A 24587-nucleotide genomic window follows, 5' to 3' on the forward strand; every position below is an offset into this window, starting at 1 on the left:
AATAAAGATGCCGCCCATAGACATCTAACACCTAATATCATACAATATATAATATCTATACACTGTATTTATAGATATTGATAAATATAAATACATATAATAATAATAATAAAGATGCCGCCCATAGACATCTAACACCTAATATCATACAATATATAATATCTATACACTGTATTTATAGATATTGATAAATATAAATACGTATAATAATAAAGATGCCGCCCATAGACATCTAACACCTAATATCATACAATATATCATATTTATACACTGTATTTATAGATATTGATAAATATAAATACATATAATAATAAAGAGGCCGCCTGTAGACATCTAACACCTAATATCATACAATATATCATATTTATACACTGTATTTACAGATATTGATAAATATAAATACATATAATAATAATAATAATAATAATAATAAAGATTCTACAATATCACACAATAAATCATATTTATACGCTGTATATACTAATGTATTAATAACTATATCAGATAATACAGGTGCTGCCCCCATAACACCTCCATAATAAACCATGTAACACAGTGTATACAACAATAACAGCTGATCCTGCACTTGTAATAATATAACATGTAGGCATAGAAGTGACACAGCCCATCCATGTCTATAGATACAGCCCAGATGCCCATGCATGATATGATATGCCTATGCCATGCTCTTGGGCACCCCTCCTGTGCCCACTCTCAGCCAGACCCACCTGCCTCTCAGTCAGCTCCTTCTCCAGCTCCCGGCATTTGTTGTGCCACACCAGGTAGTGCAGGGGGTATCTGCTCTCCGGACCTTTCCTTGCTGGCATCATCCTCGTCTCATGCTGGATTTGCCCCCCTGCTTCCCGAATGCAGCATGCAGAGCCGTGTGCAGGGAGAAGCGGCGTGGGAGTGGGCAGTGCCCTGCTGCGGGTGCCAGTGTGGGTGCCGCCTGGGGGGATGTGTGCACGGAGGATGGGCACAGCAGCAGCACTTGCAGGCAGCTCTTCTTCTCCTCTTCTTCTTCTTCTTCTCCTCACTGCACCCAGCAGCAGCAGCGCAGCAGAGTATGGCAGAAGAGGGAAGGAAGGGGCACGTCAGACAGGGGCTCCCCAGACAGGCAGGCTGGCAGGGGGCAGCTCACAGAGTGTGGGGCAGTGCCAGGGGCTCCTGGTGGGCTCAGGACTCCTCCCTGGCAGTGCTGTCTCTGCTCTGCTGTCTGCTGTGCATTGTGCAGGATGCTGCCAGTGACAAGCACAGGCGATTTGCATTGTGGGGGATGTAGTTCTCTCTTTTCACTTTGCTGGCAGGTGCGGCTGCTCATACATAGCTGAGCTGGGGGAGAGATCACACAGCACCGAGTACAATGCAGGCTGTGTGTATGCTGCTCATGGGGACTGTGCATAGAAATGTGCTGGACAACACAGCCGGGGACTAGGGCAGTGCTATCACTAATAATAACAACAACAACAACAATAATAATAATAATAATAATAATAATAATAATAATAATAATAATATCAGCATATGACTAATATTAACTATAATAATATCACTAATAATAATAATAATAATAATAATAATAATAATATCAGAATATGACTAATATTAACTATAATAATATCACTAATAATAATAATAATAATGTCAGCATATGACTAATATTAACTATAATAATATCACTAATAATAATAATAATAATAATAATATCAGAATATGACTAATATTAACTATAATAATATCACTAATAATAATAATAATATCAGCATATGACTAATATTAACTATATAAATATCACTAATAATAATAATAATAATAATAATAATAATAATATCAGCATATTACTAATATTAACTATAATAATATCACTAATAATAATGATAATAGTTATATAATCATCATCATAAAATATCATAGATAGATTGATAGACAGATATAAAGATATATACAGTGGTGCCTTGGATTACGAGCATAATTCGTTCCAGGACTGTGCTTGTAATCCAAATCCACTCTAAGTAGACAGAGGTGTGAGGGACAAGTAATGTAATCCCCACCACCACCAACACCACCCAAATATGTTGCTTTTTTGATGGAATGTTCGCCATAGGTGGATGCCTTCTATAAGCTTTAGAGCAGGGGTACTCAACAACTCTTAGTGAGGGGCCACTTACCGGGGTCTATAGTCAGGTGAAGGTCCAAGCTGAACATCAGTAGGAAACGTGTTTTGTTACTTTTCACAAACGTTCAACTATTTACATACAGAATTACTGCTTATTAGCAGGAAAACTGGCATTTTTTCTCTCTCACCGTCACTTTGATATAAGGTACAAAGGGGGTGAATTCCCTAGTAGTATATAGCCCCCCCTGTTGCTCCCCCAGTAGTGTATAACCCCCCTGTGCGCTCTCCCCCAGTGGTGTATAGCCCCCTGTTGCTCCCCCAGTAGTATATAGCCCCCTGTGCGCTCTCCCCCAGTAGTGTATAGCCCCCTGTTGCTCCCCCAGTAGTATATAGCCCCCCTGTGCACTCTCCCCTGTAGTATATAGCCCCCTGTGAGCTCCTCCCCAGTAGTATATAGCCCCCCTGTGCTCTCCCCCTGTAGTATATAGCCCCCTGTGAGCTCCCCCCAGTAGTATTTAGCCCCCCTGTGAGCTCCCCCCAGTAGTAAATAGCCCCCCTATGAGCTCCCCCCAGTAGTATATAGCCCCCCTGTGAACTCCCCCCAGTAGTATATAGCCCCCCCTGTGCTCTCCCCCTGTAGTATATAGCCCCCCATGAGCTCCCCCCAGTAGTATATAGCCCCCCTGTGCTCTCCCCCTGTAGTATATAGCCCTCTGTGAGTTCCCCCCAGTAGTACATAGCCCCCCTGTGCTCTCCCCCTGTAGTATATAGCCCCCTGTGAGCTTCCCCAGTAGTATATAGCCCCCTGTGCTCTCCCCCTGTAGTATATAGCCCCTTGTGAGCTCCCCCCCAGTAGTATATAGCCCCCCTGTGAGGTCCCCCCAGTAGTATATATAGGCACCCTGTGCTCTCCCCCTGTAGTGTAAAGCCCCCTGTGATCTCCCCCCCCCAGTAGTATATAGCCCCCTGTGCTCTCCCCCTGTAGTATATAGCCCCCTGTGAGGTCCCCCCAGTAGTATATAGGCCCCCTGTGAGGTCCCCCCAGTAGTATATAGCCCCCCTGTGATCTCCCCCCAGTAGTATATAGCCCCCTGTGCTCTCCCCCTGTAGTATGTAGCCCCCTGTGCTCTCCCCCTGTAGTATATAGTCCCCCCTGTGCGCTCTCCCCTTAAAGATGGCCCCCAGACAAAAAAAACAACCCACAACTCACCTAGCACCTCGTTCCCCGCTGCGGCTGTCCTCTTCTCCTGTCGGTCCGGCCCCCGGCTGATACGCGCTCTCTGGGGATGTCCCGGGGATTCCCCAGCAGAGCGCGCATCAGTGACCTCAGTGTGCACCGCCGTCCTGTACTTCCGGTAGAGCAGGTTGACGGCGTACACTGAGGTCTGTGGTGCGCGCGCTGCTGGGGAATTCCTAGGACGTCCCCAGAGAGCAAGTATCAGCCGGGGGCCGGACCGGCACTGCCCCCAGCCCCACAGGCGTACTGACATCTAAGGACAGTACGCCTATGGGGCGGGAGGCAGTGCGGTGGGGAGTGGGACCTCCTAACCGTCCCGGGACAGACCGTATTCGGGGCGGTTAGGAGGTCTGACCAGGGGTCCGGACAGCTGGCCTCCGTGGTCCGGGTTCGGACCGCGGTCCGCCAGTTGAGGACCCCTGGTTTAGAGATTTGTACATAGAACCTAGTTAGGCTCGATTTGTACAGGGGAGATTAATCATACTGGTGTAAAGTGAAACTGGATCAGTTGCCCCTAGCAACCAATCAGATTCCACCTTTCATTCCTCACAGACTCTTTGGAAAATGAAAGGTGGAATCTGATTGGTTACTAGGGGCAACTGAGCCAGTTTCACTTCACACCATGTTTGATAAATCACCCCCTATATAATGTCTATTTTCTATGGTAACTTAAAACTTTATATTGTTTCTGCTATTGTTATGGCTTCTACTTTGATTTCTCATATTGGCCTACTATTTAGCCTTGAAGTTGAGCCTATGTTGGGCTACTTTTATGTATATCCTTGTTGAAAAATCTAACAAATATTTTTGAAAACAGAATTATGGCCATTTTTGGGTAGCATTGCAATCTATTTACTTACCTTAAGCCAGCCATACACCTTCAATAACTGACTTCCAAATTGTTATTGAGCCATCAGTTATCTCTCTTATCCAGCCCTCGTCTTTGGCCGAGTGTTCCTGTGTTCTCTATGGGGAGAGGAGGGATAAGCCTCATCCAGAGAGCTATCGCTGCGGCTTATCTGTCCCAGAACGAAGGGGTCGGGCAGTGATTTTCCATCACACCTGACCCCTATGTCCACCACCATCATATGTTGGTGGTCGGGAGAGCCACATACACCATACACTGGTAATATAAGGTAGGTACGGTTAAAAAAAAGTATAAGTTGTTTAGAGACCTTTAGATGCAATGCAGCAGATTCCCCATAGTTTGACCTGGAGATCTTTGGATGCATATCCATGGGTTAATAGGATATCTGGCTTTAAAGTAAGCTCCAAATGAAGTTGTGTAGTATGGTAGACCTTTGGGGGCCTCATATCAGGTATGTTATCGCCTCTTGGGCTTACCGAAGGATCCTCTGATACTCTGCTGAGCCAGTCCAGCCCTATATACAGTGGTACCTCGGTTCTCGAACTTAATTGGTTCCGGAAGGCAGTTTGAGAACCGAGCAGTGTCTTCCCATAGGAAATAATGTAAATGTGTTTAATTGGTTCCAGCACCCACCAATAATTACCTACAGTACCCATATATTACATTGACAAGTGCCCAGTGTAATCTCTACAGTACATTACAGAGCAGCACTATATACCGTACAGGACATTATACACAAGAAACATTTAACAGAACCAGTAATTATAGTCAGTATCGGACTGGGTTGTCTGGGGCCCACCAATGAAGAACCAGTGAGAAACGACATGTCAGTCAGAGTTAAAGCAAGTTCTAAAGCTGGGGGCCCACCGGAGGATTCTCCGGCCCTCTGGTGGGTCAGTCCGACACTGATTATAGTACAGTAGTCACTAACTCCTCACTCATCCTTTAATGTATAGAGTCCCCCCTATCCCAGCACTGTAATGTATGGGAGATGGTGGTGCAGTGTCTGTACTACTACTGTACTATATATGCACTCCAGCAGTCTTATACAGCACTGCACTGTACTGTATGAGAAGCCTCACCACTGCTTAACTCGCCAGGTACAACCCACCATCCAGGCTCGCAAAAACGTTCAGATACTGAGAACTTCAAGACTGGGGGCCCAAAAAGTGTTTGAGAACCGAGCAGAGTTTGAGAACCAAAGCAAACTTTCCTTGAAAATACAGTTTGAGTTCCAAGCAGTTCGAGAACCGAGCAGTTCAAGGACCGAGGTACCACTGTACACATTTATTGGCATTTTCCATTTTCCTATGTTAGCATATTTTACTTCCATGTAAGTGCCCCTCACTGGCGGAGCCCAATGTAATGACAGGCGAGGCGCAGATATCAATACTTTATTGGAAGACTAATTTTAAATCCATTCCTCCTCCCATAATCAGTGATTGACAGGATGAGATGGAGGCCAGTGATGGGAACCATACATCAATAAGTCAATCAGAGCTGCTCAGAGGATGGAGAGATACTAATGTCCAATAGATTCAAAATTCTTCTTTTTGCTACTCGGAAATGTCAATTGAGTTTCTTGGTTTGCTTTTTCATTTAGGCTGAGTTCATTACCTTTTTTTTTTTTTTTTTTTTTAAAAGGGATAAAAAAAAAAAAGCTGAAACAACAAATGCATATGAGTGAATCCGTTTTCATCAATGAAATAAAAATTATTTTTAAAAGGATCAAAACTAGAGATGAGCACAGAGGCTGGAAATTTGTTTTGCAAGCTTTGCTAATTTTGGGTCAAATTCGTTAATATTTGCAAATAGAATTTTAACGAATTTCAATAAAACAGCCAAACTATAGTAGCTACAGTGCTGGGACTATTATAGAAGGACGGATTTGTTAGAGCATGTCGTTGTAAAAGTGTCAAAAATTGGAAAATCACAATTTAAAGTGGTACTCCAGCAGGGGGGGGGCACTTTTTCCTGGGACTGTGGGAGGTGGCTGTGGGAAAAGATGTCCACTCACCTGCCCGGTTCCAGCAGCGTGTCCCGCATCAAGGCGCTCTGGTCCCTGGTTCCTGGACGCTTCCTGGTGTCTGCCCCCCCGGCGTACCCAGCGGAAAGTGCCGATATGCTAATATTTTATTCGCAAAGCGGCCATTTGCGAATAAAATAATAAGCAAATCGGCACTTTCCGCCGATACGCACCTGAATACATGTCCCCCATAGGCTTTACAGCAATGTGGGAATGAGGGGTTAAATGAATCCTTGTAAATGAATCACAGGTCAAGGTGTCCCCAGTATGGAAATACATACACTCACTACCTTCCACCATCATCTGTCCTTGTCCAGCCCATAGACCTACATGAGCGTGGAGCAGTATTCCTTGCCGCCTTGTGTGTGTTCTCCAAACATTATGTGAGTCATCTCAGAAGTCAGCGGCTATCAAATCTCTTCTCATACGGCTGACAATTCCATCCTATAGAGAATGCAGGCAACGTGAATGTAAAGAATTGACAGATTGATGGCACGGTAGTATCTATTGTGACTATTGATTTTGATGGCAAAATAAAGAAGCCTTCTGCTACAACAAGAGGTGTTACACATCTTGGTTTTTTTTTTTTTTTTGCAAACATTACCAAGTAAATTTCAAGGGAAGAATCAGCAAGTGGTATATGGAATAAAGTGTTAATTATTAATTAGGAAGGGAAGCGATTGATCTGTTACTATGAGATGCTAACAGACAGAGAAATAAACAGCTTCCAAGGGGACCATTAATAGTCCAAAGCTGGCGAGGGCAGTCACACGCGCTGCCATAAATAAAGCCTCTTTTCCCTGGGTAGAGCTATCGGCACACGATATAGATGGTTAACTAATGCTATGGATAATTAGAAAGGAACACGTATGTCACATGCAAGGTCAGAGGACTCCATGCTGCATGGGAAAAACAATCTTAGTAAATGCAAAAAAAAAATGTAAACAGAGACTCGAGACAAAATAGCACACAATTGCCAGGATCAGCACCATTTTCTTCATGTGCACTTCAGCCCCCTTTATGCACTGGAGGTGGCCCAGTACTCCCAGTGTACTGATATCCCCTCAGTAGCCACAGCAGATTATAGCCTCTCGTACTCAAGTAGGCCCAGCACATCTGGGTTTTATATGGATAGGACACTGATTTCAAAGAGGACAGTGTAATACTTCATTTCTCCTGTGGGGGCACTGCAGGGGAAATGAACTAATTATTTTCATGATATATTACAAATGATCACTGGGTTACGGGGTCCAGGCTGCAGGACAACATTAATCAATTTTTTATAGGAGGGAAAAAAAGTAGGTTGTTGCAGTATGCGATTCTTGTCCTAATAAATCATAGCAACCTCCATAAGTGATATATGTGCTCATGTATTGCAGCAGCATTATATTTGATATAGTACTGTATTATGAATTGTCAGTGGCGAATTTAACGTACCCCCTAGGCCCCAGTGTAGTTCCCCCTTTAGTAGATGACCCCCAGCTAGCATATGACCCCCAGTGTACTCCTCCCTTTAGTAGGTAGCCCACTGTCAGTATATGGCTCCCAGTATAATCCCCCTTTAGTAGATGGCTTCCGTTGTAGTCTCCTTTTTAGTAGCTGGCCCCCAGTCAGTATATGGCCCCAGTGTAGTCCCCCTTTAGTAAATCCCCCCCCCCCTCCGGGTCCGTTAGATAGCCCCAGTCTGTAGATAGCCCCAGTATAGTCTCCCTTTTAGGAGATGGCAACCAATAAGTATATGGACCGAGTATAGCCCCCTTTAGTATATGGCCCCCAGTATAGTCCTCCCTTTAGGAGATTTCCCCCACTATAGTCCTCCCTTTTAGTAGATGGCCCCCAGTCAGTATATGGCCCCAGTGTAGTCCCCCTTTAGTAAATCCTCCCCCCTGTCAGTTAGTAGATTGCCCCAGTATAGTCTCCCTTTTAGTAGATTGCCCCCAGTATAGTCCCCCCTTTAGTAGATTGCCCCAGTATAGTCCCCCTTTAGTAGATTGCCCCAGTATAGTCCACCCTTTAGTACATTGCCCCCAGTATAGTCCCCCCTTTAGTACATTGCCCCCAGTATAGTCCCCCCTTTAGTACATTGCCCCCAGTATAGTCCCCCCTTTAGTAGATTGCCCCCAGTATAGTCCCCCCTTTAGTAGATAGATAGAATGAAAGAAAAAATAAAACTCCCCTCCCACATACCCTGCCTGTGCTGGAAGAAAGAACTGGGAAAGTAGCACTGAGAGACAAGCAGCAATGGGGGAGTATGTGGGAGGGGAGTTGTGCTTTTATTGCGATCACCTGGGATGGTCCTGCAGCTGGGCCCGGGGTGGGCCCCAAGTGATGTGCAGCTGCAGTGAGATCAGACTTGGGCTTGAGATGTCCACCCATATCCGCTCACATTATAAACCATTACTCTGTATTATTAGTGAGATACAGTATTTGTTGATCTTATACATCGGTGATTAGTTACAGAGCCCACTAGACTAGAAAGGAGGGCAGGGAGAGCGCACAAATGATTAGGATAGTTTGTGCAGCCCTTTCCTGCTATCAGTTGTTACCCATAGATCCCCTAATTATGGACATCCCCTATTTATCCAATAATCTCCCTAATACGACCCCTTAGTTTGCAGTGAAATCCGCTGCGAATCCTGGTAGTGTGAAGTTCAATAGGGTTACATATCCACAGCGGAATTTTCATTCTGCTGCAAGTGAGGCCCCCGACTCCCGCCGGTCCCCATCAGCCAATCAGTGCTTCCTGTGCTTCACATGCAGCCGCTGCACCGAGAGGTAATGTATGCTCCAGGCCGCGGGCTGCATGGGGTTAAAGGAGCCAGGTTACATACTTGCAGCAGGGAAAAAAATCACACTACATGTCTGTGCAGCGGATTTCGCTGCAAACTCGCAGCGTGAAATCCGCTGCGAATCTGGCACCCTTTCTAGGGTGTGAAGGCACCCTAAAAAAAAATTCTACATGTTAAAAAAAAACACAAAAAAAAAACTTTTGAAAATTTAGAATAGTTTTCAAAAATAACAGTAGATAATGTATGCAAAAAGAAAAGCTACTGCAATGGCGGGGAATGAGAACTGACAGACATGATAGGTGTTTTGGAGGCGCATCAAAAAGTCAAGTTGTATCTTAAAATAATCCGTAAGATTTGTCCAGTTGTCTCTTCTAATGGAAAGAATTCTGCCTTGGCACCATCACCTGGTGCCAGCTCTGCTTAGATTCCATTCTCCTTCATAAATTTGGCGCTTCTGCTTTGTGTAAGACTTCTCAATGGAACCGCGTATCTCCAAATACAGAGACTATGCTCCCCATCAGCCAAAATGTTATCGCTTACATTGATAATCTACACAGAAAGTTGAGTAAGTGGGTAAATGCGCTTATACTACTTATATTGTACTGATTGAGTTACAGCCAATATTATAGTCCAGAGCTGCATTCACAGTTCTGCAGGTTTTCCACCAGAAATCCCAGGGGGTTATCCAGGATTAAAAAAACATAGCCACTATCTTTCATAAACAGCACCTTACCTGTCATCAGGTTGTGGTATTACAACTCACCTCCGTACGCTTCAGTAGGCCTGAACTGCAATCCCGCACACAACCTGAGGACAAGCGCGGTGCTGTTTCTGGAATAAAGCAGCTATGGTTTTTCTAATCCTAGCTAACCACTTTAATGCTGCGTTTACACAAAACGATAATTGGCGCGATCGTACGATTAACGATGTCGGAGTAACGATTTTTTTTTCATAATGGTCAGCGTTTAGACGGTACGATATATCGTACGGAAATTCGTTTTGCGTTCATTTTGCGATCGCTTAAGCCTATCTCACACATTGGTTAAATCGACGTATGACTGTTTACACTGAACGATCTGCAAATTTTTTGCGAACGACGAACGACGATTTTAGAACATGTTGTAAGATCAAAATGAACGATTTCTCGTTCGTCGTTTGATCGTTCGCAGCGTTTACACGTACGATTATCGTTCGAATTCGCACGATAATCGTTTCGTGTAAACGCAGCATAAAGAGGTACTCTTTTTCTTTGAAATCAACTGGTTTCAGAAAGTAATATAGATTTGTAATTTACTTCTATTTAAATATCTCCAGTCTTCCAGTACTTATCAGCTGCTGTATGTCCTACAGGAAGTGGTGTATTCTTTTCAGTCTGACACAGTGCTCTCTGCTGCCACCTCTGTCCATGTCAGGAACTGTCCAGAGCAGGAGATGATTTCTATGGGGATTTGCTGTATTGTCTAGTTGCTGTGGGGGACAGAGGTGGCAGCAGAGAGCATCGTGTCAGAAAAGACAACACCACCTTCTGCAGGACATACAGCAGCTGATAAGTACTGGAAGACTGGATAAATAAAAGTAAATTACACATCTACATAACATTCTGACACTAGTTGGTTTGAAAAGGAAAAAATGTGTGTGTTTGTGCGGGCGGGGGTGTGCATTCTTGTATGGGTTTCAATAATAAATCTGTAGGGTTTCCCTCTGCTGATTTGTATTATGTGAAGTATAGACTTTATATCAGTATTCTGATTTAGGGTGCGTTCACACCTACAGGATCTGCAGCAGATCTGCAGCAGATTTGATGCTGTGTTCAGTTATTTAAATCAAATCTGCTGCAGAAAATCAGCTGCAGATCCTGTAGGTGTGAACGCACCATAAAGAAAAACCTATCTGTTCAACAACACTAAATGAGCTCAGCTAAGCAGACCTTCATGACTTCTCTAATAAAATGGTGCAGAATTGTGATGGCGGCTCTAGGCTGTAATAAAGGCTGTGCGCCAGAAGCAGATGAGCAAGATAAGTAATGCAAGGTATAAGCAAAGTTACTCAACTTAAAGGGATAGTTCATTCCCCTAAAAAAAATTTTTTCAAATCAACTGGTGCCAGAAAGTGCCAAAGATTTGTAATTTAGTTCTATTAAAAAAATCACCAGTCTTCCAGTACTTATCAGCTGCTGTATGTCCTGCAGGAAGCGGTGTATTCTCTCCAGTCTGACACAGTCTTCTCTGCTGCCACCTCTGTCCATGTCAGAAAAGGCCCAGAGCAGGAAAGGTTTTCTATGGGAATTTGCTGCTGCTCTGGACAGGTCCTGACATGGACAGAGGTGGCACTGTATCAGACTGAAAATAATACACCACTTCCTGCAGGACATACAGCAGCTGATAAGTACTGGAAGACTTGAGATTTTTAAATAGAAGTAAATTACAAATCCACCATCTTATTCTTATTGTGTAACATTTTTTTAGGAAAAATAAAACACATTCATATAGTTTTCCAGTGACAGAAGTATTTTATGGGCTTGATAAAATGTTGAAAACGGATAAAAGAGCCAAGTAACGGACTATTTGTCTTCCAAGTAACATTGCTGTGCAGTCACTTCTGGAAGGACACATAAAGAAATTGTGCAACACTATCTTCTGTTAATAAATTGAGATTTTCCATCTTCTGGAATCTCATGGAATCATTATGGTTTTGTTTTTCAAGTAAAACATCATTAGCCTAAAAACTAAAACAAAAAAAAAAAACATGTTGTCCCTCTCGGTTTGCTCTCATTTTTATAATGCTTGTTGCTACGACTGAAAAAAAAAATGCTTTATATCTGAGTTATATATATATATATAGCTTTTTATAAGATTTGGACATTTATGGAAGAATGAAGTGACTTTACAGCATGCTGCCTTGTGCTGAACAGTGCCATAAGCAGAGAAGCAGACAGGAAATACATGCAGCTGCTGCTGCTGTGAACTCACTGGTCACCTGGAGAGATAGTCTGCTCAGTTTTACAATGTTCCGCAGAAGCTTTGGGAGTGGAGGAGGTTAGGTGGGAGATTTTTGATGAAGACATAAGGGGAAAGTAGTGCATTGTGGGGATTGTAGTATTAAGCAACTCTCAACCAGGAAGTAGTGATTTCTGAGATGGTAGATGCCATAAAGAGGCCTTCACATGGAAACATCACACTAGTTAGGATGTGGGGTGCAGGGCTGGCTTACTTGGGCAAGTGCTGGGGCCCACAGCGCCTCTAGGGGCCCAGAGAGGGAGAGAGGCCCGGTGTTCAAATATTCAGCCTGCTCAGTGTAGTGCAGGGTGAGCGCTGAACATCAGAAGACACAGGAGACGGAACAGGGCCTGCACAGAGAGAGAGAAAAGGGTAAAGGACCTGATCACATGACCCGAAGGTCCTCAACCTTACAGTATGTCGGGTTTAAGTGTGTCAGTCAGTCAACGTCAGACAGTGTCTGTTTCAGTAGTGTGTGCCTGCAACAACCTGGACGCGGCCCTTCATTGCTTGGTAATAGTGAAGGAAGCTGCCAAGAGTGGATGCTGATGATCTCTGTGCCCAAGTGCGTTCAGCCTGGCAGCAGATTTCTCAGACAACCAATAATACCCTCATTGATAGCATGCTAAATGCCTGTATTTCCTGGTCATGGTATAGAACATCTCCATATTTCCAGTTTTTAATCATTTGCATATCATTAACACATCTATTGATCCTGTGATCCCCGTAAATCCACATCTTTTCCATCTGACGTGTTGCAATTTCAATGCTGATAAATATAAGCTCCTCGCTGACTTAAAGGGGTACTTCTGCTAAATCCTTTTCTTTTAAATCAACTGGTTTCAGAAAGTTTTATAGATTTGTAATTTACTTCTATTTAAAAATCTCAAGTCTTCCAGTACTTATCAGCTGCTGTATGTCCTGCAGGAAGTGGTGTATTCTTTCCAGTCTGACACCTCTGCCACCACTGTCCATGTCAGGAACTGTAGGAAATCCCCATTAAAAACATTTTACAGTTCCTGACATTGACAGAGATGCCAGCCGAGAACACTAAGTCAGACTGGAAAGAATACATCACTTCCTGCAGGACATACAGCAGCTGATAAGTACTGGAAGACTTGGGATTTTTTAAATAGAAGTAAATTACAAATCTATATAACTTTTTAAAAACTGATGCTGATTTAAAGGAAAATGATTTTTGCCTGAGTACCCCGTTAGCCTGATAATCATTTCTCTTGTATACTAAAAGACACACAAAAAATGATATTAAATTCATGATGAACAATTATTGTTACTATGACTCATCATTCACAATGAAACAATAATCACACCATAAAAATGAGGATTTGGAAGGGTGGATAAGCTTCATTTCATGCATGCTGACAGAGCAGTAGTTGTTTACTGTTAGCATGTGCGCCCCCTGGTGGTCAGAGAGGGTCTGCCAATAACCAAGGATACTGTGGCTGTTACTCATATCATCCTGCTGATGCTTGGAGCTGACACGTATGTGGTTAGGATGCATTCATTTAGTGGTGCGGCTTTATATTATAGGTGTGATTTGTGTGTGTTTAGCTATTCTTACCACAAAGAATCTCCGTATAAGATTTATACATATGTCAGGAGCTGGACCCATAGGGGATTACAGCTGTGTATTATAGCAGCCCAGGGCATGAAGGAGGGCTCCAGGTCTTCTGTGTGTGGCTATAAGGCTGGGCCTATAGTCAGACTGTAATACACTGCAGGGTGGTATTGGTGCAATCACAAGGTCACGTCCTCTAGTGGGAGTAAAAACAAAAAGGTTAAAATAAAAAATAAAAATAAGAATAAAAAAGTTTATTTTAATTTAAATATTTAAAAATATTGGAATATTAAAGATATAAGGAATGAAATTCAAATACAGTGGTGCCTTGGATTATGAGCATAATCCGTTCCAGGGCTGCGCTTGTAATCCAAAGCCACTCTTATACCAAAGCAAATTTTCTCATAAGAAAACTTTGAAATGCAGACAAATGGTTCCAAACCCCTAAAAATCATTTTTTATTCTGAATAACATGTAGAACTAATGAAACAAACATTTAGAAACAGCTGAATATGTGATATTATAGGTTACTGTACAGTATAGCAATCAGCATGTGGAGTATAATGTATAGTAAGGGCATAAACCTGATAACACAGCAGCAGTTTGTATATACAGGGTGGAGATGCAGATCCCCATAATACAATAGCGTAGTACAATAGGCTAGAATAGAGAAGCAGGGCTGCTGTCAGAGGTCTGTGTGGTCACATGACAGCAATGGGGAAGGGGTGTGTGTTAAAGGGGTTGTCCGGCGATAAAAAATTATTCACAGAATAACACATATTACAAAGTTATACAACTTTGTAATGTATGTTATGTCTGTGAATGGCCCCCTTCCCCGTGTTTCCCACCACTCCCACCCGTGTACCCGGAAGTGTGGTGCGCTATACTCACCTGTTACGTGCCGACCACGGTCTCCGATCCTCAGCAGTGACGTCTTCTTCGGGCGGCCGGCGGATCCTCCCGAGTGCCGGCCGCCCTCTGCAGCGTCATCCGAAGCTCAGCCGCGATTGGCTGAGCATAACTGTGCTCAGCCAATCGCGGCTGAGCGGCTGATGACGCGGCCACGTCATTAGCTGCTCAGCTGCGATTGGCTGAGCACAGTTATGCTCAGCCAATCGCGGCTGAGCTTCGGATGACGCTGCAGAGGGCGGCCGGCACTCGGGAGGATCCGCCGGCCGCCCGAAGAAGACGTCACTGCTGAGGATCGGAGACCGTGGTCGGCACGTGACAGGTGAGTATAGCGCACCACACTTCCGGGTACACGGGTGGGGGTGGTGGGACACGGGGAAGGGGGCCATTCACAGACATAACATACATTACAAAGTTGTATAACTTTGTAATGTGTGTTATTCTGTGAATAATTTTTTATCGCCGGACAACCCCTTTAAGGAGGACAATGACAGAAACTCCTCTATACAGCAGTTTTAATGGCTGAGTGTAAGTGCAGGCACATTATAGCAGGAATGGAGAGGATGGGAAACAAGGGCTGACATGGACTGCAGGGAGCATGAAGGAATGAGCAGGGCATATGTGGGTACATAAATGCAGCACTCACTGTCCGGGGAGAGAGGAGTTACAGCTATGGAGAGATTACCTCCACAGACCTGTCCCCTGATGCAAGCCCCAGCCTGAAGTTGATCTGCCATGATTTGAAAGGTGAGGGAGACTTCCTGGGTCACAGTACAGTGCTGTAGACCACACTATGCAGACCATGCCCCTCCCATGTCAAGGGAGTCCCAACACAAAGTAGTATTGTGTCCTGCCGGAACTTTGGAGGAATACTTGAGACTGTAGAGTGATACTTGTACCCGTGTTTAGACTATAGTCCTACCACCTTCTGCCCTACAGTGTGGAGCTTCCCGTCCTAATAAAGTGATACAAGCCGTGGTTACCTGGGTGAAGATAAGTGTCTGAGGTTTCCCGGTGTCACCTGCATTGTGAGATAGAATATGTAGACCTTCTGGTTTCTTTGTTCTATCCAGGCTAGTTCCTCTGTATATCAGGATACTGCCCTGCACTTTGTAGAAAGGTTCTCGGCATGGGCTGGGTTTATCCCCGACTTTTCTCCCTCGTAGTGTCTAACACTGCATATGAAAATAGTTGATAGACTAGAACAACTGAGTGTCTCTGGCTGGTACATACACGTGTCTCTTAGACTCACTAACACAAATGGATTGTCCCGGACAGGGGGCCTGGCAGAGCCTGGTTTGGCTACAGCAGTGACGTCTGCTCTGTGTGTCCTCTTCCCAAGAGAATCTGAGTCAGACTGAAGCTACACTTCCTCCCACCAAGTGACTACTTCCTACAGGGATGTTTAAAAGACCCTGTGAGTGGTGGAAAAGAATGTGTGCAAAGAAGAGAGGAGAAGGGATAGGTCTGAAAAGAACAGTATCTCCATTGGTCAATAAAAGTACATAATATATAAGAAATGGTAAACCTTTGCTTACTTCAGCTGTGCAACAGCAAAGAGCTCACATAGAAAACACTGACATCTAGTGGCGAAATTATAAACTACCTTCATCATCACTTAGCTTTTAGCAAAAGGCTTTTTACAACAGGCGTGAAACACGAAACACCCGAGGTGGGAGACCATACAGAGCAGTACTTAAGACTAGAACCCTCCACAGGGTCATGATTTTAGGATATTAAGGATTGAACCTGAATGGAGTACAAAGCAATGTATAATATCTTCTGCTGGTCCCATTTCTGCAGCCCACAACTGGATTTTCCCTCGTACATCTGATTAAAATGAAAGGATGTACTGAGGACACGTTATTATTTGGATCACAGGCTGTATAGATTACAGATTTCTCTTAACGCTAAATCTTTTTCTTTCTTTTTTTTGTGTGTCCAAAATCCGATAAGAGAAGTGCAAGGATATCTTATCACATCCCCCAAGGACCCCATGTTGTATTTTACATCGCTGGATAAAATAAAGCATTGATTTTGGCAGGCCTGCACTGGCTCCGGAGTTCCTAAGTGTGAATCAGAAGACAAAGATGCTTTGATTTCCTTCAGTTCTCCAGCAAGGGAGAAGGCAGCCTGGGAGGATTTCCCTCTCCTTGATAAAAAGTAACTTTACCGATAAAGTGCCGAATAAAACAACAGAGTATGGTGCAAAGAGAACGTGATACGGGAACAGAGCGAAAGTAACTGGCACACTCTGCATGTCATAAAATAAACTCTCATAGCCCAAAAATAGCATGTCTAACCCCGCTACACTTACAATAACTAACCTAGTAGATGGAATGCAAACACAGTGTCACAAACTTCTGCCCTGTAGACATAATATTCTGTCATTTCTTAGTTCCTGAGCTGCTAGGGTAGGAATTTTCTCTTTTTGTGGACTAATAAAACAGTCTCCTTGTCCAGACACCTTTAACCCTTCATATTACTGAATTTCTCCCATTTGGGGTTTAAGGGATAGTTTGTAGGTTTAAATGGGCACTGTCATTTAAAAAAATTATATGTGACAGGGGCATGTAAAAAAAATAGCTTAAAGGAGAAGTCTGGCCACTGGGGGGGGGGGGGGGGTTAAAAAAGGCAGGGCAAGGGAAAGTAACAAAGGGTATTAACTCACCTTCAGGGCCAGATCGCTGATCCAGGACTCCCGCTGGACTCCGGAATCTCCGGCGCTGCAGACATCACAACCCGGCTAATGGACTGGCCGTTCAGCAGGTCAGTGACTGGGGCAGGATGCCACTCCAGTCACTGATTGGCTGAACGGCTGTCCATCAGTCAGAACAGGCCTTCTGGTGGGGTCCCGCGGCCACTCAGGCGGCGCATCGCGGGTACGGGGGGAGGTAAGCGATGCTTCATTGTTACTCTCTCCTCTTCCACCTGTTAAAGTTAGATGAGGCTAGACTTCTCCTTTATTTCTCTGCTGAGACCCCCAACAATCAGGAATACGAGTCCGGAAAATCACTCAGTAGCGCATTTCATTCCCTTACTTGAAGTGACCTCTGTCCAGGCAGCTCCATTACAAGTCTATGGGCCTGCTAGACAGAGATAATTGACAGCAGAAAAGTGGGGATCTCAACACCCTGACCGATCAAAACTTTTGACATCTCCCTGTGACATGTCAATTTTTTTTCAATTTACATATACAAATAACTGTCTCTTAGCTGATGTCTTTTTGCACAGTTATAAAATCATGTTTTCCTTCTAAGCTCAGGTGTCATGGAGGCAGTGCGCAGCTGCAACAGTCCCACCTCCTGCATCCCCCAACCAGTCAAGTCAAAGCAAGGAGAAGGAAGAGGTGTGCCTGCTACAGCTTGAAAACTCCTACTTGACACAAGCTCTGGGCATCACATAGAGCTAATAAATTCACATTTAAAATAAAAATGTTAATATTTCATCGAGACAAAGGTTTTTAGTCGGGTTCTAGGTGCTGAAGCCCCTACTAACTGCTAGAAGAAGTGGGGAGAAGCTTCCTCTTCTGCTGTCTTCTTGCTGCCGGAGATGATTTTTCTATATTAAAAGGGTACTCCAGGCAAAATGGAATCTTAAATATGTTATTACATAAGGAAAGTTATATAAATCCCTAATATACACTATTTATGGGAAATGCACATATACTGCTAGTTCCCTGGATTAATAGATCAGGCAGGCTCACTTTCTGTCAGATGTATCAGCCGCAGGTTAAATGAGGGAAGACGGGCAGCTGCTTGGGAGAAAGAGCAGGAGCGCTCACCCAGCTGGGACCAGGCGGTGGGTGAGCGGGCCAGCAGGGAGCTGTGGTGTAGAGGAGACAGGTTTAGATGTGGGGCAGTTAGTTGGGGGGAGATACAGCAGGTGAGAATCAGATAAGGAGCGCTCACCCCGTTGCCTAAAACTGGGCAGCAGGTATAATAGGACCGGAGAGGAAGACAGGCAGCAGGATGGGACAGAGGAAGGGAGGGAGAAGGCATATATTCTAATTCTATACTTCTACATGTACCCCCTTCCGGAACATACACTTGAGACGTGACGTCACGATCTTTTTAAGGAAGTAAGCCTGCCTGATCTACTAAATTGAGGGAAATATCACTATATGTGCATTTCCCATAATTAGTGTATAATAGGGATTTGTATAACTGTCTTTATGTAATAACATATTTAAAAATACATTTTGCCCGGAGTACCCCTTTAACTCTATGGATCCTGTCTCTTGCAGTGACTAGAGATGGGGAGTGAAGTGCTTAGCTGAGAGTTTTTTCCCTTATAATAAGGGGGGGGGGGGGGTCTCAGCACCCAGATGCTCACTAATCAAATTATTTGACCTGTCTCTATCACACGGCAAACGTTTTTTTTTAAAGGGAATGTGTCAGCTGGAATTCACATTCCAAACTAGTGACACTGTTAGGACAATGAGACACGTTGTACCTTTCATATATCTGTCAGTGCTTCCAGGATGTATAGCAATGCTTTTATTCTCTGGTACAAAGAGTCAAAGAGGCTTTCCTGAGCTCCTGATCAGCTGCAAAGCAGAAGCTTCATCTCTTCTCCCTCTTCCCTGATCGACACCTGGAAGCTGGGTCCTAAGCAGGGTCAGGTATAGGAGGGGGAGTAAGGGGGTGTTACAGCTTGATTCCCTTCAGGAACTCAGGAAAGGCTCTTTGACTTTTTGTACTATAGAATATATGCATTTTGTATGTTATAGAAACACAGATATATGAATGGTGGTATGTGTCCCCCTGGCCCAAACAGCTATATAACAGTGTCAGCAGTCTGTACCATACAAACTTCATGTGAACTGACTTTGAAGCCAATTAGTTGCCAATAGAATGTTTTTTAGTGGATTGATTCCCAAATTATTAGCGACATGTCCTGTGTGCACAATGTTACTAACATAGTATAGATCAGGGGTGTAAGACTCAAATACATAGCGGGCGGTCCGGGCAGCTCTGCGGACCACCCATATTATAATTAGCTGCAATGTCGGCGGACCAGCTGTAGGAAGTACTCTGTGGGCCAAAAATAATGGCACCATGGGCCATTATTTCCTCTTACAAACATGATTATTCAAGCAAGGATATTGAAAATTTTATGTAAATTAAAAAAAATTTCCAATATCAGACAACCAAATAGGACAATTGATTCAAGGTTCAAAGATAAAAGTTGGTATATGCCTCTGCCGCACATGTACTCTGTTACCAACAGCTGCAATCCAACAATATACAGATGAATCCCTCTAAACCGCCCCCCCCCCCCGGCAATCTCATTATTCCGACTCCCCTATTCCCACAGTGGGGTTTTGTATTGCTTTTCTCAGTTCAATATATTTTCTTGTTTGCACAGGTTTATAAGATAGAAATTAAGGTGAAGATTTCCTTGAAACAGTAAAGACTCTTGAGGAATCGTTTCTTTATGTGTTCGCTGTATTGTGGTACACAGTGGGCCACACATTCAGAGAATTAACCCCCAGAAATAGGTCAAGGTAGAGGCGGTTCTTCTTGGTGTGCCAATGGATTAACCATGAATGGAACAGAACGGAAATATATCCAATGTAAATGAATATTTTCCACTATGTGGTGACATTCTAATAGTGCATTGCTCCGGACTGAGCTTGCCCCCAGTGCTTTGGAAAAGACTGAACAGCAGCTAAAAAAAAAAAAAAAAAAAAGACTGCGCCACCAGCATCCTCTCGTCGGCGGCGTTAGATTAAGATAAAAGAAAAGAAGTACATTCACTTTAAATATTTGCAACCATCCATAGGATAGGTAATATGCAGTTGATCAGTAGGGGTACAATTATTGGGACCCACATTAATCACAGGAACAGAGCTCACCGGTTCCCCAAGTGAACATAGTCAGGTACTGAGCTCAGCTATGTTCATTAGTCCCTTAGGCCCTATTCACACAGAGCAAGAGAGTCAGAATTCCACGGCGGAATGCCGCCAGCCCCCATATGATAATGACACTCTATGGGAGGCGTGTGCTCCGCATTGCTCGGCGTCTCTCCGATATGAAGAATGAACATGTTCTTTCTTCAGCGCCGAGAGATGCAGCGCGCGCGCCTCCTAGAGTGTCATTATGACACAGAGGCTGGTGGCATTCCGCCGCTCTTGCTCTGTGTGAATGGGGCCTTAGAGAATAAATCGAGCGGTGGGTGAGCATGTACTCTGTGGCTTCAGTCACTAGAAGGACATAAGTCCTCCTTCTCATGATCAATGAGGGGTCCCAGTGGATGGAACCCAACCAATCAGATTGCTATAACCTAGGGAAGGGTCGCATAATGTTAGCAACACAAATACATCAAACAAATGTGAACATTGGGTGCTGATGTATCCATGCATGGAGCGGTACAGGCCCAACTCATCTGACTCTATGCCAGTGCCGTTCTCTTCTGCAATTTCAACAATGCTCCCACTCATTTCTTGGGACCTGGGGACACCTTCGGAGTTTACTGGAGTAATAGGTGTGAGGCTGTGTTAGTCCATCCCCATGTTTGCAATAGTCTAACTAGGTTGTAACCCTATTTAGACTACCTGGTTTTGACCCTTTGCCATTTGGTGTTGACCCAACATATCTGACCATCCTCACCCTCCTGTCCTGTTATAACAGCGTAGAAAACATTGCCGGGTCTCCATTTAGGGCATATCGTTCTAGTAGGTGGGATAATGGTTGGAGGACGGCATTAAGAGATGTTTACAGTATTTAAATCTTTACAAAGTTTTTACAATAAAATCTAAAATAATATAAATAAAAAATATTAAATAATAATAATAACTATAAAAAAAATAAAAGAAATCTGTAGATAACCCTATAACTAATACCTAAAGTAATAGTCAGCTAATGAAACTATGTTTTTACCAAACTGATCTGGAAATGTTGCCCATGTGTAGTCAGATCCTGAATCCATCATTGTTTTTTTCCTGCCAGGAGAGTGTCACCACCATTACATATGAGCAGGTATAATAATCCAGTAATAAAACGCTGACACTCTGAAATCTCGGAAGTAATTGCACTGTGAAAGCTCCATATGCTAACGTGTTACCTCCTTGATGGTTGCTACGGGCTATGGAATATTCTGCTCTTTATAAAGTTATTAATAGGACATGAAGGTTTAGCAATAGGCAGCTCTACCATATTGTTCTACAATATTGTTATTCAGCCAGAATATTATTCATTTCCATTCTCATGAGTAGAAAGGCAAGTCCAGGATTCCGTCAAACTGTTCGGGTTCAGCGAGATTCTCAAGAACTCTCTGTGTTTGATTCGCTGTAGCCCTAGGGCCACCAGGGAAACGTGGGTACACTATGGCCTATGGTTGTATCCATTTTTTGCAGAACTCTCTAGGACGGTACTCGGTGAGCGTTCAGATGTGCCAAACTTTGGTGCTCAAGAGAACAGGAATATGGAGAGTTTGCTATAGAAAATTCCCTCCTCCATGTGTTCAGCATCCTGCTGCGGATCTCCAGCATTTCCCGAACAAATTCCATACCACTGCAGATTGAGGCCTTTTTTGGCCGTTTAATGGACATCTTTTTTGTACAGCTGTCATTTTGAGGCCAAATAAGGTCATGATTATACAAATAACAGCCGTTATTTGTCCTCTTAGGGCCAGTTCACACTGAGCAAATGTAGCGGAATTCTGCGGCGGAACTCTCCTGCTTCTCTATGGGAGGGCGCCTCCGAGTAGGTCGCTCTCCACTCAAAGATGTGCGAGCCCTTCCATAGAGAAGCAGTGTCACACTGAGGCAGGCGGGATTCCGCGGTGGAGAGTTCTGCTGCGGAATTCCGCAACATGTGCTCAGTGTGAACATACCCTATGTGTGTAAGCTCTTGTGTCCCCCCCCCCAGTCCTCCTAGTCTGTAACTTCTTCTGTCAGCCACTAGTCCTCCTAGTCTGCAAGCTCTTTCGAGCAGGTCCCTTACTCCTTTTGTATTTTTATTTATTTAAATTATTCAATTCTGTAATGTGTGTATGTAATGTAACCCCTGTATTGTGTGAAAAAGTATTATTATTATTATTATTTTGCATTTTTATTTGCAGAATATTGTTTTCCAGAATGTCGGCTCAGACATCCCATTTTCAGCCTGTGTATACTCTCATTATTTGCCAGAATACTGGATCCCTTTTAGCATTTTTGCATTGGATTCTATTATTAGCCATCAGCTCGGCCCTTTTCACCGTTATTCGGGCGTCCTGCATACAGTGTGAATAAGATACTCTGCTGCCTACTGTAAATCCTTAGGGCCCCTTGCTAAAGCTTATCATGTATAGTCTATTAGAATTACATCTGTTTTTCTCTAGCCTAGGGGGATTCACTATAATATGAGATCTTATTAAAGGATTTGTTGCCGTCGGCTCTTATATTAAGCAACGAATTTCATTTATAATATTAATGATTTTCAACTTCTCTTTGGTTGTTTTATAATTCAGGTTTTTTTTGGGGGGTGTCACACTGGCTGCCTTCTCAATGCCTTAAAATTTTGGAAAAATGCCCAAAAAAAAAAAAAAATGCTGTGGTGTTTTGTTTTTTGTTTTTTTTTTGCAAAAATGCCATCGCCTGGTTGTTACCTGGAAGTCAATGGAAAATTATGAACTGCCTTACATATATGATGTTTTTGGGGGTGGCGTTTTTGTCTCCTCTCTGGCATTTTTGAGGCTTTGTGGTAGTTTTGTCAAAATGCAGCATGCTGAGGGGGTGGCGTTTTTTTTTGTTGCAAATGGTTGCGTTTTTCCTCCCATAGACTTCAATGGGGTTGTTCTTATTGTCTAAAAAATGCCATTGCTGTGGCCCAGCAGCGAGGTCATGTAATGGCAGAGGGGGAAAAAAAGTTCAGCACACAAAAACACCTAAACCACAAAAAAGATCATTCTCACATAGAGTCAAAAATGGCAGAAAAAAACGCAAATGGCATTTGTTTTTTTGGGCCTGAAAAATACCAGACAAGAAGTGTATGTGAGGGCACCCTTCGGAGTGGAGCTACATGTCAATTCTTTGAGCGGAGAGCCGCAGAAGCGGAAGCATGCAAGCGGTCCCATTGAAACAGAAGGCAGATGGGATTCTGCGGCGGAGAGCTCCATCGCAGAATTCCGCCGATTTTACTGTGTGTGAACAGCCCCTAAGAGCTGCCTGTAGAGCTCAGAGACGGGATTGTGTGGAGGCACAAGGGTACAAAAAATTTCTGCTGCACTCAAAGTTCCGAAGAGACGTTTGGAAAAAACAGAATTCTTCCCAGGGATGGCCGGCCGCCAAGCTATTTTGGGGTAATTGGGAGAGAAGGCCTTTGGTAAGAGATCTGATCAAAAACCCAGTGCTGACTGGCTGAGCTACAGTGATTGCCGAGTACTAAGTAGTGATGAGTGAACATCCCGATGTTTGGTTCGGATCCCGAACAGAAACATAAAAAATATGATTGTGGTCGGTTCGTGTTCACCGAACATTCACGAACAAATACAGTATAAGCATACGTTTCGGTCTACGAACATGTGCACAGATTAACAGGCGCAAAGCGTAAATTGCGCAGTTGCGTATGCTCGCAAGTTCGAATGTGTTAAAAAATGATCGTTATAACTATTCCAATCATTGAACAAATTGTTCGAGATCAGCGAACATGAACGATTAGCGCCATGTCCATACAAACATACAAACGTTTACAAACATGCTTGCTCCTTACTAGTGCTAAGCGTCATGTCTGGAGGAAGCTAGGCAGTGCTCAACACCTGCCCAATACCAGCCCTACAGTGAAGCATGGCGGTGGCTGCATTATGCTGTGAGGGTGTTTTCAGTGGCTGGGGCAGGGAGATTGGTCGGGGTCGAGGGATAGCTGAATGATTACCCCCATCCACCCTGACTGATAGAATCAGCAGAGAAGAGTGGCAGAAAATCTCTAAATCCAGGTGTAAACCTTGTAGTATCATAGCCAAGAAGACCGGAGGTTGGAATCACCGCCAGAGGTGCTTCATCTAAGTGCTGGGTAAAGGGTCTGAATACTTATGTCAGGGCAATAGTTTAGTTTTTACTATTCAATAAAGTCTAACATTCT

General features: G+C 43.7%; 1 protein-coding gene across 4 annotated transcripts in view; it reads right to left on the bottom strand.

The window, feature by feature from the left end:
• ANKRD13B (ankyrin repeat domain 13B) overlaps positions 1-1266 on the bottom strand; it is a 143409-nt gene extending 142143 nt beyond the window's left edge. For 2 of the 4 annotated variants that reach the window (XM_069944964.1, XM_069944963.1), the window contains exon 1: positions 729-1266. In XM_069944964.1, the coding sequence (XP_069801065.1) occupies positions 729-830 (102 nt within the window). In that variant the 5' untranslated portion in view covers positions 831-1266. The remainder of the gene's footprint in view (positions 1-728) is intronic. The other 2 variants (XM_069944967.1, XM_069944966.1) reach the window with 1 other exon arrangement.
• Positions 1267-24587: the final 23321 nt, after the last annotated feature.

Source organism: Dendropsophus ebraccatus, chromosome 11 (genome assembly GCF_027789765.1).
Source record: "Dendropsophus ebraccatus isolate aDenEbr1 chromosome 11, aDenEbr1.pat, whole genome shotgun sequence".
Classification (NCBI taxonomy): Eukaryota; Metazoa; Chordata; class Amphibia; order Anura; family Hylidae; genus Dendropsophus; species Dendropsophus ebraccatus.